Source organism: Acomys russatus, chromosome 19 (genome assembly GCF_903995435.1).
Source record: "Acomys russatus chromosome 19, mAcoRus1.1, whole genome shotgun sequence".
In the NCBI taxonomy this organism is placed as follows: domain Eukaryota; kingdom Metazoa; phylum Chordata; class Mammalia; order Rodentia; family Muridae; genus Acomys; species Acomys russatus.
Genome location: NC_067155.1, coordinates 34,852,518 through 34,865,534, shown reverse-complemented (window position 1 = coordinate 34,865,534; position 13,017 = coordinate 34,852,518). Strand labels below are relative to the sequence as shown.

Sequence of the window (13,017 nt, the reverse complement as noted above, 5' to 3'; positions counted from 1 at the left end):
GGGCACGCCATTGTGCCCCAGGGGTTGGCCTATCTCCGTGTCCCCAGCATTGGCATTACAAGCATAAACCACTATGCCTGGCTTTTCAAATGTGGACTCTGTGGATCAAAGTTAGGTAGTGGTGCCTTTAAGGCAAGCACTTCATCTGCTAAGCCACCTCCCCAGCCTTAGAGCAAGCTCTTTGGTCGTCCCTTTGGTGTCCATTCATATCTGTGAAGAGGCAGCATCTGGCGTGATCCATTTGGACCCTAGCAGATGCCAGGAGCGCCCTGCTCACTGAAGATGCCGAAATTGCGGTGTTTTGGCTCCGGGTTGACATGACGAACAAGATGCTGTGTATGGTAAATTTCACTAAAGAACAGCTTTTAGACAAATAGAATTTCCTGGCAGACAAGGTGGCAGCCTTCAACGAAGACTCCTCTTCCCCCGCCTTCAGAGTGACCCGGAATCTCGCACTGTGTAGAGATTAATCAGACGAAACTCACCAGGGCCAGGGCTGGACTTGGAAGACACGGGCATGGACAGGGAAGGTGGTCCTAGAGCTAGGCTGCTGGCTTCTTGCAAGTTCCAAGGGCTCTCTTGTTTATGTCTTCCTTTGTGAGCGAAGGTAACAGCGTCTTAGCGCCTAGTGTCCTGCCCTGTGGACTGCGTGGCTGAACCAGGTGAAATGCTTGGGACGTCCTTCGAGACAACCTCTTCCTCCTCTGGAGTTCGATGACTGAGTAGCAGAGTGGGTGCTTGCCTCAGCCTCATGGAGCCATACCTCTCCCTCCTCAACACAGGATCGCAGGGCATCATGGGCCCTAGAGCCCCATCCTCCCTCCTCGCAACACTGCTGTAGGAGGCCCCTCATGCCGACTTCCCCTTGGAAGAGTGTCTATCACTGCATAAAGAAAAGGCCAGACACGGTGGCACATAACTTTAATCCTAGCACCAAGGAGGCAGAGCTAAGTGAATCCCCGAGTTCGAGGCCAGTCTGGGATACACAGTGAAACCCTGTCTCAAAAGCTAAAATAAAATAATAAAATATAGAAAGAGTAGAAATGTCACTACAAATTGGTTGCAGCCCTAGAGCAACAGAGCATTTGATGCTATACTGTGTTGTCTTTCTCTTTGCTGGGACCAAATCCTTGGCAATAAACAGATTTGCCTTGTAGTTGGATGAGTATAGGCAGAGGAAAGATGCTCACACTGCGCCCACCGCCAGGAAGTGGAGCCAGATGGACACTGGGCCTCAGCTTGCATTCTCCCTTTTTTATTTAGTCCAAGACCCGAGCCCATGACAGAGTGCCACCTCCACCTAGGGAAGGTGATTTCCACCTAAGTCAATACAATCTAGGAAATCCCTCACAAACACGCCCAGAGCTTCAAAATCAGCCATCACAAATGCTTCAAAATCAGCCATCACAAGTGCCGCAGTGGCATTTTTATTGTTCCCTCCCCCAAATTTTCAAATTATAACTAATAAGAGTACTCAGATTTCAGCACCTTTTCATGGAAGTTGAGTGGGAGTACTGAGATCTCAGCACCCGTCCATGGAAGTTGAACTGGAGTACTCAGATCTCAGCACCCATCTGTGGAAACTCTGCAGTGTGGGCAGTGGGTAAAGAAAGAGAGTCTAAGACTTGGTACTGGTCAAGGATGGCACAGAGATGGCCTCAGACAGCATGGGGCCGGCCAGACCTTGCCAGCAACATAGGAAAAATGGGGCGGGGCCTGGAGCCTGTGGTCCTGGCAGCCTACACAAAACAAGGAAGTTTGATGCTCCATGAGCCTAGGACAGAGACCCACTCCATCTCAGGCCAGGGGAATTCAGGTGCCCGGGTGACCTCAAGGCCTCCGCGGGCGGCCCAGCATCTCCCCAGCCCTCCCCCCACTAATGTGAGTCTCCTGAAGGTTCTTGGTAGTTACCACTCTGTGTGATGACTGTGGGAACAGCGGAGGGGGCTGAGTTCTGACATTACATTTTTTTTTTCAAAATATTAAAGTCCCGAGGTGCCATCCTCTAAGTTTCTGTTCGCCCGGAAGAGCAGTTTCTAACTTTATTTATGACTTTCATCTGAGTGAAAAGGAGCATCCTAGGGCTCCCATATCCCCGAGCTTATTGACTTGTGAAGAGGGAAGAGCTGGCGTCCTCAGCAGTTTTCCTTCACCCGTGGACCCTGGGGGTTCTCTCCATCACTGTCCCTCTTTAGGAGACACTTTAAGCGCCCACTAATCCCATCAGCTCCCCTCTGAAGGGGTTCATCAGGCGCTATTCGGGGGTTTTTCCCCTCTAAGCCCCAAGTCATAATGGAGTCTGAGGCTGAATAAATTGTGATCAGAAGGCCCCACCAGACTGAAAAGAGAACTGGGAGGAAAATTAATTTTTTCTTCTTCTTCCAGAAAACAGTGTCTTCAGTAAGGAGCAAGGCAAAACTCTGAAGCAAAGCAAACCTGAAGGGGGGAGGGGCAGGGGAAAGGAACCTTCTCCCTTTGAAAACCTGAAGGGTGGCCTGTCAGTAATCACACAGAGTGAGAGAAATGTGCACACGCACGTGCACGCACCTGCACGGGCTAGAAGTGTTCTCACAGGTGAGATGGTACCCTAGAGTGAGTCACCGACGTAAGGGGCAGGATAAAGGAAAAAGCAGTTTATGAAAGTGGGAACACCGCTGTGGCAAGGTCTCCTGTCTGGGCAATGGTGAGCTAAGCAGGGCATTGCAGGGCAATGGTCATATCTGTCACTCCCCTGCCTGTGTGCCAGCTCCTGAGGTCGCAGGAGCCTTTTCTGACAGAACTCAGGGCGCACAGTGCAGGCTTCTGTGGGAACACAGAGAAGGAACCTGGGCCTCCTTCCAGTCACAAAAGAGTCTGAGTCCTCTCCTGCTGCCCCAAACCCCCTCAGGGAAGAGGGGTGACTTCCAGCCTGTCGCGTGGGGGTCCTGCCTCAGCTAGTCCCTTGTCTTTGCAGGCTATCAGATTTCCTGGGAGGTGTACGGGAAGAATGCCTCTCGGCTCACACGCACTCTCAACAGCACGACCCACGAGTACAAGATCCAGGGACTGTCCTCTCTCACCACCTACACCATCGATGTGGCTGCCGTGACGGCCGCAGGCGTGGGCCTGACCACATCATCCACCATCTCTTCGGGTGTACCCCCAGGTCAGTGGATCTTGCCATACAGACTTTGCTTGTGCTTGTAAGCTCTGGGCCCTCCCAGTATAGTTTCATTTCCACACAGAAGCCACTGAGCGCCCTGAGAGCCGAGTCACATGAAGGCAGATGGCTCTACCCGTGGCCCCTGCCTTCGCCCTAGCCTTCCACAGTCTCTGGCTGTGTGTGTCTCTCTCTCCCAGAGTGTGAGAACAAGCAGAAGTAGCTTGACAGGAAAGGAGAGGGCTGGCTGATCTGTATGGTGCTAAAGACATGGTCTCTACAGCCCATGGTGTCTACCCTCCAGGGCTCACAGCCAGTGGCCACATAGATGACATTTGAGAAAGGGAAATAAGAAATATGTTGAAATCACATCTGGGAGGGGTGGGGGGACACAGCTCAGCTGTTTTGCACAAGGTCTTGGGTTTGATCCCTAGCACAAGCAGACCAGGTGTGGTGATGCACACTTGTGAGGCCATGGTTCCTCGAGTAAAGGCAGCTGGATCCTGAGTTTGAGGCCATCCTTGGATACATGGTAAGTTGGTGGCGAGCCTCGGTCACATGAGAGACCCCATCACAAAAATCTAAAAGACAGTGAGACTTAGCACTTCAGCCACGGAGACGTTAAGAACTGGGGTTTGTAAGAAGAAAAGGTGCAGCTAGAGAGATGGGCCAGCAGTTAAGAACAGGTGTCGCTCCTGCACAGGACCCGGATTCAGTGTCTGGCACCCACATGGTGGCTCACAGCGCTCTGTGATTCCAATTCGGGGGGGGGGGGGAGGGGAATACTCTGACCTCCGAGGGCACCAGGTACACACACAGACCACATACGCCCACAAAAGACAAAACAGTAATGTACATAAAGTAACTAAATCTGCGAAAGAAAAAAGAAAAGTAAGAAAGATGAAAAAGCCAGGGAGAAATGTGCAGGGCATGGGTGAGCCGCTGTGTTGCAGAATCTGCTCGTGGTTAGTGAGATGACTTGCATTCCTTCCCGCTGTGTCCCCGCGAAACTCACAGGCTCTTCCTATACACCTCTCTCAGCCCCAGAAAAGCAGCCTAACTCTTCCCCTCCCGTTTTAAAGCTTCTGTTTAAGACGGAGATGCATTTCCAGGAATCTCAGAGATACACGTGAATATAGGGAGAGGGTCTACAATTAAGGCTGTTAAGCCTCCTGCCACTTAAAAGACGTTAATGGAAGGGGCTGGAGAGATGACTCATTGGGTAAGCACGCTAGCTGAGTGAGCAGGAAGACCTGAGATTGAATCCCAGCACCCACATCAGAAGCCAGCACACAACGGTAACCCCAGCACTAACGGGCACCAGACGGAAACAGGACGGCTGGGCCTCGCTGGCTGCCAGGCAGTCTAGCTCCAAGTTCAGGGAGAGACGGTGTCTCAAAGGAATAAGGTAGAGAGTAATAGAGGGACGGCCTCCTCTGGGTTTTGTACGTGCACCTGCCCATACACCACATACACAGCACACACGCACACACCTCAGTTTGCTTTATTAGAGGAATATAACAACCTTATTCATAGAGGCCCAGAAAACTCACATGAAGTCAACTCATCTTTGCTCCCCACTTCCAGGTTGGTTTCATAACCTGACTGTTTGTTCTGGAGAGCACTGCATGTGCCTAAAGATAATGTGAACCCAATGAAATGTGTGCTGCACTGAAAAGTGCCCCCAGGAGTTCCATGTATCTGTCCTTTGCTCTCCTCCTGGTACCTCTCTAAACATACTTCCACTAAGTCCAAATTTTCTGTGGAGGCAGAGGAGGAGATTTGAGGGAGCAAGCTGGACCCACGAGGTGACCTCTCCTGCTACATCCATTGAGTGTGGGCCTAGTCTCCACCGTCAGGAAGAGGTGTGACCAAGCTATTATTTCTATCCACAGATAGTGGCCATTGCCTGAGGCAGTGGCCCTAACACTGACATGGGTACCAGAATTATAGGCACATGTCATACCACTGCGAGTTGGTCCCCACCTGAGGAACTAGTCTGTGTCCGGAGTTTGCCTCTGGGAAAGTTCTCCATCCTGTAAGCATGGAAGACCGTCACACTAAAGTAATGCCGTGTCATTTTAAGTCTTCCACTTACGGAAAGAGTCCTTTAAAAATATTCCATATTTATCTCCACGTGCGCGCGTGCACGTGACAGTCAGAGGGCAACATCTGGTGCCTTCCTCAGTTTTATTCCCAACTTAATTTTGAGACAAGGTCTCTCACTGGACCTGGAGCTCACTGCTTGGCCAGCATGGCTGCCCAGCAAGCTTCCAAGATCCCCCTGTCTTCGCCTCCCAGAACTGAGATTATAGGTGTCAGTCACCAGCACCAAGGGGACCTTGGCAACAGGGAGCCAAGGAATACCACAGAGTCACACCACATAACGGACTGCACACAAGACACAGAATAACGGCTGCCTCTGAGCGGAACAGAGACAGCAGCAGGCTGGGCTGAGGGGCAGGCTTTTATAGGGTCTTTGGAGCACATGCAGGGAACTAGTGGAAAAGTACAGCCAGGTGGGAAGTGTTGCTTGGGTGTTAAGCCTGAATCACGGCCTTAGGGATTTTTTTTTTTTTTTTTTTTTTTTTTTTTTTTTTTTTTTGAGACAAGGTCTCTCTACATTAGCCTTGGCTGCCCTGGACTTGCTTTGTAGACCAGACTGGCCTGGAACTCACAGGGATCCGCTTGCCTCTGTCTCCCAAGTGCTGGGATTAAAGGCGTGTGCCACCACGCCTTGGGGATTTCCAAGTCCCAGGTTTAGGGACAGCCCAGGGGCAGGGTGATTTTTCCAGTTTTTCATGCTTGTACAGCCAGGGGCTTTGGCGACTAAGCCATCTCCCCAACCCATACCCATTGATTTTACCCAAATATCTGGTCCCCATAACATAGCCCCCAACCACAGATTTAGGACATTGTTAGTACACGGTATTTTTGTAGGAGTGGCCCTGAGGGCGGCACCTCTGGTGTGAGCCCATCCCTGCTAGGTACTGAGCGCACTGACCTCCGGAAGGCCTCTCTAAGTCCAGCATTACCATCTCTGGGCTGTGTGTCACCTGGAACTGCAGTAGGTGAGTCAGAAGGAAATTGGAGGTGTCTACTCTGAGCAAGCCTCTGATTCCCGCTGTGACTGTGACCTTTGAGATGTCGCTCAAGCCAGATCACCTGTAGCTGGAGGGCTATGCTAAGACACTAAATAACACCCTGAGTAGCGCAGGAAGGGCCTCCTGCGGAGATGAGCCCTTCAGAGGAGCTGGCTTTTGTTTGCCAAGGAGCTTTATGTCCATTAGACACTGAAGAGCCGGTTTAAGAATCGAGATAACCAAGGACTAGAAAGAAGAGTCACTTGTCCTTCGCTCTAAACATTTTCTCCTTCGAATCCATTAAGCCAGATACAGAAGGGCCCTTGAGATGCTAGAGACCCTGCTTGTGACAATATATCAAGCTGGTACCACAGGGGCTTTATTATCCCGTGGCAAGACCAGCCTTCAAATACCCAGCTAGGGCACTGCCGCTCAGAACCTGAAGACAGCACACAGACGTCCCTTCCTCCCTCTCTCCTCCCTTCTTTCCTTTCTTCCCTCCTTCCTTTTTTCTCTCCTCTCTCCCCTCTCCTTGCTCTCCCTTCCCCATACTTACGCGCCCCCCTTCCTTTCTCTTAGATCCTGGAGATGGACCCTTGAGCCTTGCGTATGCTAGGCTCTGAACTATATACCCCAACCTTGTTTTTGTTTTGTCCTGTTTATTTACTTGTTTGTTTTGTTTTATTATTTTTGAAACAAGGTCTCCTGTACCCCAGGCTAGCCCCCAATTTCCTATGTAACTAAAGAGAACCGTGAACATCTGACCCTTCTGCCTTCTCCTGAGTACTGGGACTGCCGGGGGGGCGGGTGCACTGCCTTGCCTTGCCTAGCCTTATGCATTCCTGGGGATCAAGCCCAGGGCTTTGTGGGTGCTAGGTAAGCACTGCTTGCTGAGATCTACCCCCAGCCCTTTGTCCTGTCTTCTTAGAGTGTTCTTGTCTGCATTTCCCTGCCCCTCCTTTCTCTCCTTAACACATTATCTTCCTCTCAGAAATTTCTCATCTTAAACACTTTGTTGAACTTGCCAGTAAGCCTGGCCCTCTAGAGAGTGGCCTACCAGTGTCTCTGTGTGTGAGTGGGAAACCTCAGGTGACGAGGCTTACTTCCCACCTTACATCATTTCCAGGATAACTGAGTCCAGCAAGAGTTCTGCACTGTCACCTGCTTTGTCTTGGAAACCACATCCACAGCCTACAGATTCTCATCCCCTCCTCAACCCTGACTTGTGGGGCATCATGGGAACAGGGAAAAGAAGTCAAGCGACTCCTTTCTTGGTCCAGGGCAGGAGCCTGGAGGATGGAATCATGTTCCCCTGTGCACAACGAGCACTTATTAATTATTGGCTCCGTACAGAGACAAATAAGACAGGAGTCTCCTAATGCCACTTCAGACAGCCTGGAGCCCAGCGGGTGACCCGGTTAGAGGCAGGATCCTGCTGCGAGGCCTTGCTGGGGGAATCTTCTCACTCTCATGGCATGGCAAACAAGTGCCTTCTGTTTCCTCCCTGACGTGCTTGGCACCCTCCCTAGGCTGTGACAGAAGTTAACCCTCTTCCTGCCTCTCTCTCTTTCCCCACTAGACCTTCCTGGTGCTCCATCCAACCTGGTCATCTCCAACATCAGCCCGCGTTCAGCCACACTCCAGTTCCGGCCAGGCTATGATGGGAAGACGGCCATCTGCAGGTGGATTGTGGAGGGGCAGGTATGCGCCTCATGGCCCGCGTGTATTAGCTACCTTTTTCAGTGCTGTGACAAAACACCTGATGCAGCAGCTTAAGGAAGGAAGGTTTGTTTTGGCTCACAGTTGCAGGTGCTCTCGGTTAGGTGTTTTCCATCAAGGCAGGTCACATGGCAATCCACAATCAGGAAGCAGAGAGAAATGGTTGCTGATGTTCAGCTCATCTCCTTATTCAGTCCAGGGCTGCCTCCCTCGACGCAGCCCCCCACAGCCCATGAGATGGGGACAGCCATACTCAGAGTGGGTCTCCCACCTCAACTAACCAAATCTGGAAAGTCCCTCATAGACATGGCCAAAGGTGTGTCTCCTGGGTGATCCTAGGTGCTATCAAATTGCCAATATTAGCCGCCACCTGTTAAGGTTATTTTATAAAACAGTGTTTGTTTCTCAATTTCTCTCTTAACCCAGCTATCACATCAATAATTGAGACCTTTATATTGTTTGATAGTAAGCTTCACAACACCAGTAACTGAGCAGTTACTACATTATTCTTAACCTCATGAGCTGATTTGGCTTCCTCCCAGCATACATCCAGAGATACCTGCACTTTGTAGCTTTCCTGCTCTGGCACCCTCTCTCCTGATGTCTTCTGGACCTCTCCCAGGGTTGAATTCCCTGGCCAAATCCCCTACTTCCTCCTCTAACTCCTCCTCCCCTGGCTGGCAGGAAGTCCAGCCCCATTCTCTCCCCTGATCAGTGATTGGCTGTAAGCTGCTTTACTAGCATATCAGGGGACAATTGGGGAGCAGTGTTTACACAACATTGAGACAGAAGATTCTTAGAACAAGGCTTGCTACCAGATATGAGGGGTACAGAAATCAGCATTTAAATTACATAATAACCTTATGCCTACAACCACCCCCTGGGAGTAGGGCTTCCCAACAGAAAGATGACAAAGACCTGCCGTTGGGGGATTGTTGGTGTTCTGAGGTGCTGGAGGGACTCTAGGATCTCTAAAACAGGCTTGAGCTTGGATGGGAAGAGCAGAGGAGGGAATAAAAGCAGGCACTGGGGACAAGATGAGCAGAGATGAGAAGACAGGATCCAGGGATGGCCAGAGAAATGAGAATACCGGTGAAAACTCAAGGGCTGTTCCAGGGTGGTACCCCAAGTTAGATGGCACAGCAGATTGGTTTTTGAAATCTCCATCGCAGTTAGCCACCAGACTGCTACAGCTTGTCTAGCATAGAGCACCACGGGTTCAGCATCCTTTCTAGAGTAGGCTCCATCTCCAAGTGCTGTTCTGGACATAGGGGACCCAGTGGTAGTTTGTGCTGTGGAGGAAAGCATTCTCTCATTCTGAGTGGCAGGATGGCCTTCTGCAGCAGCGTGTGTCTGGAGACAGCACAAAGCATTAGGAAGTGATGGAAAGACCTGTCACGTGGGTCCCAGGATGGGCCATGGGCGACTCACTGTAGTGCCAAGGGCCATATAACAAGCATGGAAGGGCCTGGGCATGGAGAAGGGCTGTATGTGGATGGGACCTGCTGGCATGGATGAATACCACACATTCCACTAGTTCCACGTTCTGATTAGAAAAGGATAAAGAGCCAAATTACATGCAGTGAGTGATGAAGTTTGGAAGTAGTTTCTGTGCCATTAGATCCTGGTGACTCATTGCTGTTCTCGCACTGGTTTGAAGAAGACTCTTCTGGGAGTTGGCTGTGAATTTAGAAGTGAATCTCTCTCTCTCTCTCTCTCTCTCTCTCTCTCTCTCTCTCTCTCTCTCTCTCACACACACACACACACACACACACACACACACACACACACACACACGTGCAAAAGTTTCACCAAGCCCACGTCTCTGGAAATCTATGTGGCTTCCTCACAGTATAAACCATGCAGACGTGAGGGATCCGTCACTGAGGGTAAGGCTGTTTACTTAAGAAGAGTGAGAGTTATCTGTATTTGGTATCTAGTCAAGAAAAAAGAAAGCAAAGAAGGAAGACAATAGACAGACAAACTCCCAGTTAATGAAACAAAAATTATAGAAGCAGACTTTGAAACGCTTAGAAGAGGAAAACAAAACAAAACAAAAAAACCAATGTGTCTTCAGAAAACCAATTTTCACAGCTCAGTGTTTATCAGTCCTAGTAGCGAAGCAGACAACATGTAGACCAAGGCATCAGCCACACCTGTTGTTCCCAGAGCATCCTTACACTCTTTGTTTTCCTCCTTCTCATCCCTCCTCTCATCCCACTGGCAGACGCTTGTCTTCTGGCTGTCACTATAGATCGCGTCTCTTTTTTCGTTCAAGAGTCTCCTGCCCTTTTTACCGGTGCTGTGTCCTGTTGACAACACCCAGACCCTGGAGAGGTCCCTGCAGGATTCCTTCTGGCGATACCACTTAGCACTGCTCTGTCCCCTGTGTCCTCTGAACCAGAGGCTCGTCACAAAACTTTGATGAGATGTAGCTCCCTCTCTTGTTCCTTCCTTCCCTCCTTCCTGCACCCTCAGCATATCCTGGGTGCTCTGAGCATGCTGAGGTAGATAAAGAGCATGAAATCATGCTAAATAGAACAGCACGCTAAGTAGAACTGCCCAATCCCTGATCCCTACTCCATCACTTCCCCCACCAGGGTTTTGTCTAATGGATTCCTCTATGCATACTCTCTCACGTGAGTTGGCTTCTTTGGATATGTGGAATGGTAATTTTCCTCATTCTCTCAGCTTTTACTCATCCTGCCTCTGAAACTTTGAAGGCCCTTGCCCTTCTCCCTATATTGATTAGGTACCCCAAAGCCAGGAAGGCAGAAAAATACTTAGCCCTCCTTTCTTTCATTTAAAAATTATCAAAAAAAGGCACTGCCGATTCCTTCCAGCACTCCTACCACTTAAACAATTAGGAAGGCACATGCTTTACAGTCAGTGTGCTCCAGGCATCTGTATTCTTTGCTCTACCTTAATCAGTGTGTGTGTGTGTGTGTGTGTGTGTGTGTGTGTGTGTGTGTGTGTGTGTACACATGAGGCAGTGTCTCTTGCCTGCTGTGTAGAGCAGACGAGCTGGCCCCTGAGCTTCTGCTTCTGGGAGTCTCCTGCTTCTGCCTCTCATCTGTCTATAGGAACCCAGGAATTACAGACATTTGCTGCCATGTCCAGGAGTTCAAACTCAGGTCCTGTGCTTGTGTGGAGAGCACTCCACCCATGGAGGTATCTGTCTCTTTTACACCCCTTGCTACTCTTGAGGCCTAAATTCATGCATCACAATCCCTTCATGAAGTAGGCTTTTTGACATGAGGCCATTTGGTTTTCTGCTGGCACGTGGTGTTCCAGGACATGGTGCCTTCCTGCTCCAAGCTTCTGTGAGCTCTTTCTCAAGTAACATTTAAGGGTCACAACCTGAGCATCAAGAGCTGGGGGAGCTTATTGCTACCATCTGCTCATTGCTTCTAGACCTTTCTGGTCGGGAGAGGCAATACATTAAATGTATTTGTTAGATTTACTTATTTTGTTTTCATGAGTATTTTTCCTGTACACATGTTTGTGCACCATATGTGTGCCTGGTGTTCATGACGGCCAGAAGGGGGCATCAGAGTCACTAGAACTGGAGTAACAGGCAGTCGTGAGCACCATGTGGGTCCTGGTACTTGGATCTGGGGCCTCTGTAAGAGCAGCTAGTGCTCTTAGCTGCTGAGCCATCTCTCCAGCCCCAGGAAACATATTTTGTTGTTGTTGTTGTTGTTGTTGTTGTTGTTGTTGTTGTTGTTGTGTTGTTTTTTAACAGCATAAGGCTACAGTGATATTTTCAATTCAAATCAAATATCATTATCCTTACATTTATATCCTAAATTTGCCTTATATAAAAAGCATTTTTCAGAAGGCCCAATGTTCTTATTTTCTCTGCCCGGCTATTATACAGAGTGTAAACCTGTGATTCCAGCAGAGTAATCAACACGCCCACCGAATGCAATGTAAGTGCTTGGCCTTGGGTTTAATTCTCTCTACCGTCACAGCCAAAATGCTGACCTTAAAAGAAAAAGTCACCCAACATCACTCTTTCTTTCTGTGCTTCCGTCACCAATTCGTGCACAAGACACATTCATCTCAGGTGTTGGAGTTCTTTTCCCTTGCTCATTAGCAGTTACCATCTGTAAAAATCATTTCACCTGCGAGAAATTGCTAGGGCTTTTCCCTTTCACTCTGTAGCCACTTGTATTATTGCAGAGTCAACGCTATAGAAAAATGATGTTCTGGGAAGCCTCGTTTCTCCAGCCCACTGTTGTACCCTACAGGTTACCATGCCTACTTGAATTTTGGTCTATCTTTTGTGTGTATATGTTCATGCATGTGCAGGTGGACATATGTGTTCAATGCACATGTATACATATTCGTGTAGAAGTCAGAGGTCAACTTCAGCTCTTGTTCTTTGGGTACTGCCCACCTGGGTTTTGGAGACAGAGTCTCTTCTGGGCTTAGAGGTCACCAAGCAGTCTAGGCTTGCTGGCCAGCCAATCCCGGCGATCCTCTTGTCTCTTTCCTAATTTCCTTCTTTCCTTTTTTTCCTTCCTTCTTTCTGTTTGTTTGCTTGTTTGTTTTCAAGACAGGGTTTCTCTGTGTACCCTTGGCTATCCCGGACTCTCTTTGTAGACCAAGCTGGCCTCGAACTCACAGAGATCTGCGTGCCTCTGCCTCTGCGTGCGCCACTGCCCCAGCTCCATTACCTGTCTTATGTGGAAGGCAGCCTGTTGCCTCTCTTCCCTCATGTGCTAGTCACTGCACATTTACACAGCTATGGTTAATTTAGCCAGTCCTGCATGTTGGGAGCGTGTTTTCTACCTCTGCCGCCAACGAACTGCCAAACACTGAGTGCATACGCAACGCAAACATGTGTATGCTATTGGAGTTCCATGGGCCGCAAGTCTAGTGTGGGTTTCGGGGCTAAAGCACGGCATCCATAGGGCAGTGCCCCCTCCGGAGACTCTAGAGGAGCTGGTGTGATTAACATGTAGGAAGATCTTCTGGGAGCCGGAGGTTTGGAGTATGGGAAGCTACCCGTCAGCAGGGCAATTCTACCTGCCGAGGGTCATCTCGCTGGGTGTCCCAGAGTCCCTTCCC

The 13,017-nt window shown here is 49.7% G+C and overlaps 1 protein-coding gene across 1 annotated transcript in view; it reads left to right on the top strand.

The window, feature by feature from the left end:
• Sdk1 (sidekick cell adhesion molecule 1) overlaps window positions 1–13,017 on the top strand; it is a 952,579-nt gene that overhangs the window by 784,262 nt on the left and 155,300 nt on the right. Inside the window, exons 21-22 of the mRNA XM_051161155.1 lie at window positions 2,954–3,145; window positions 7,802–7,923. Coding sequence (XP_051017112.1) covers window positions 2,954–3,145; window positions 7,802–7,923 — 314 coding nt within the window. The remainder of the gene's footprint in view (window positions 1–2,953; window positions 3,146–7,801; window positions 7,924–13,017) is intronic.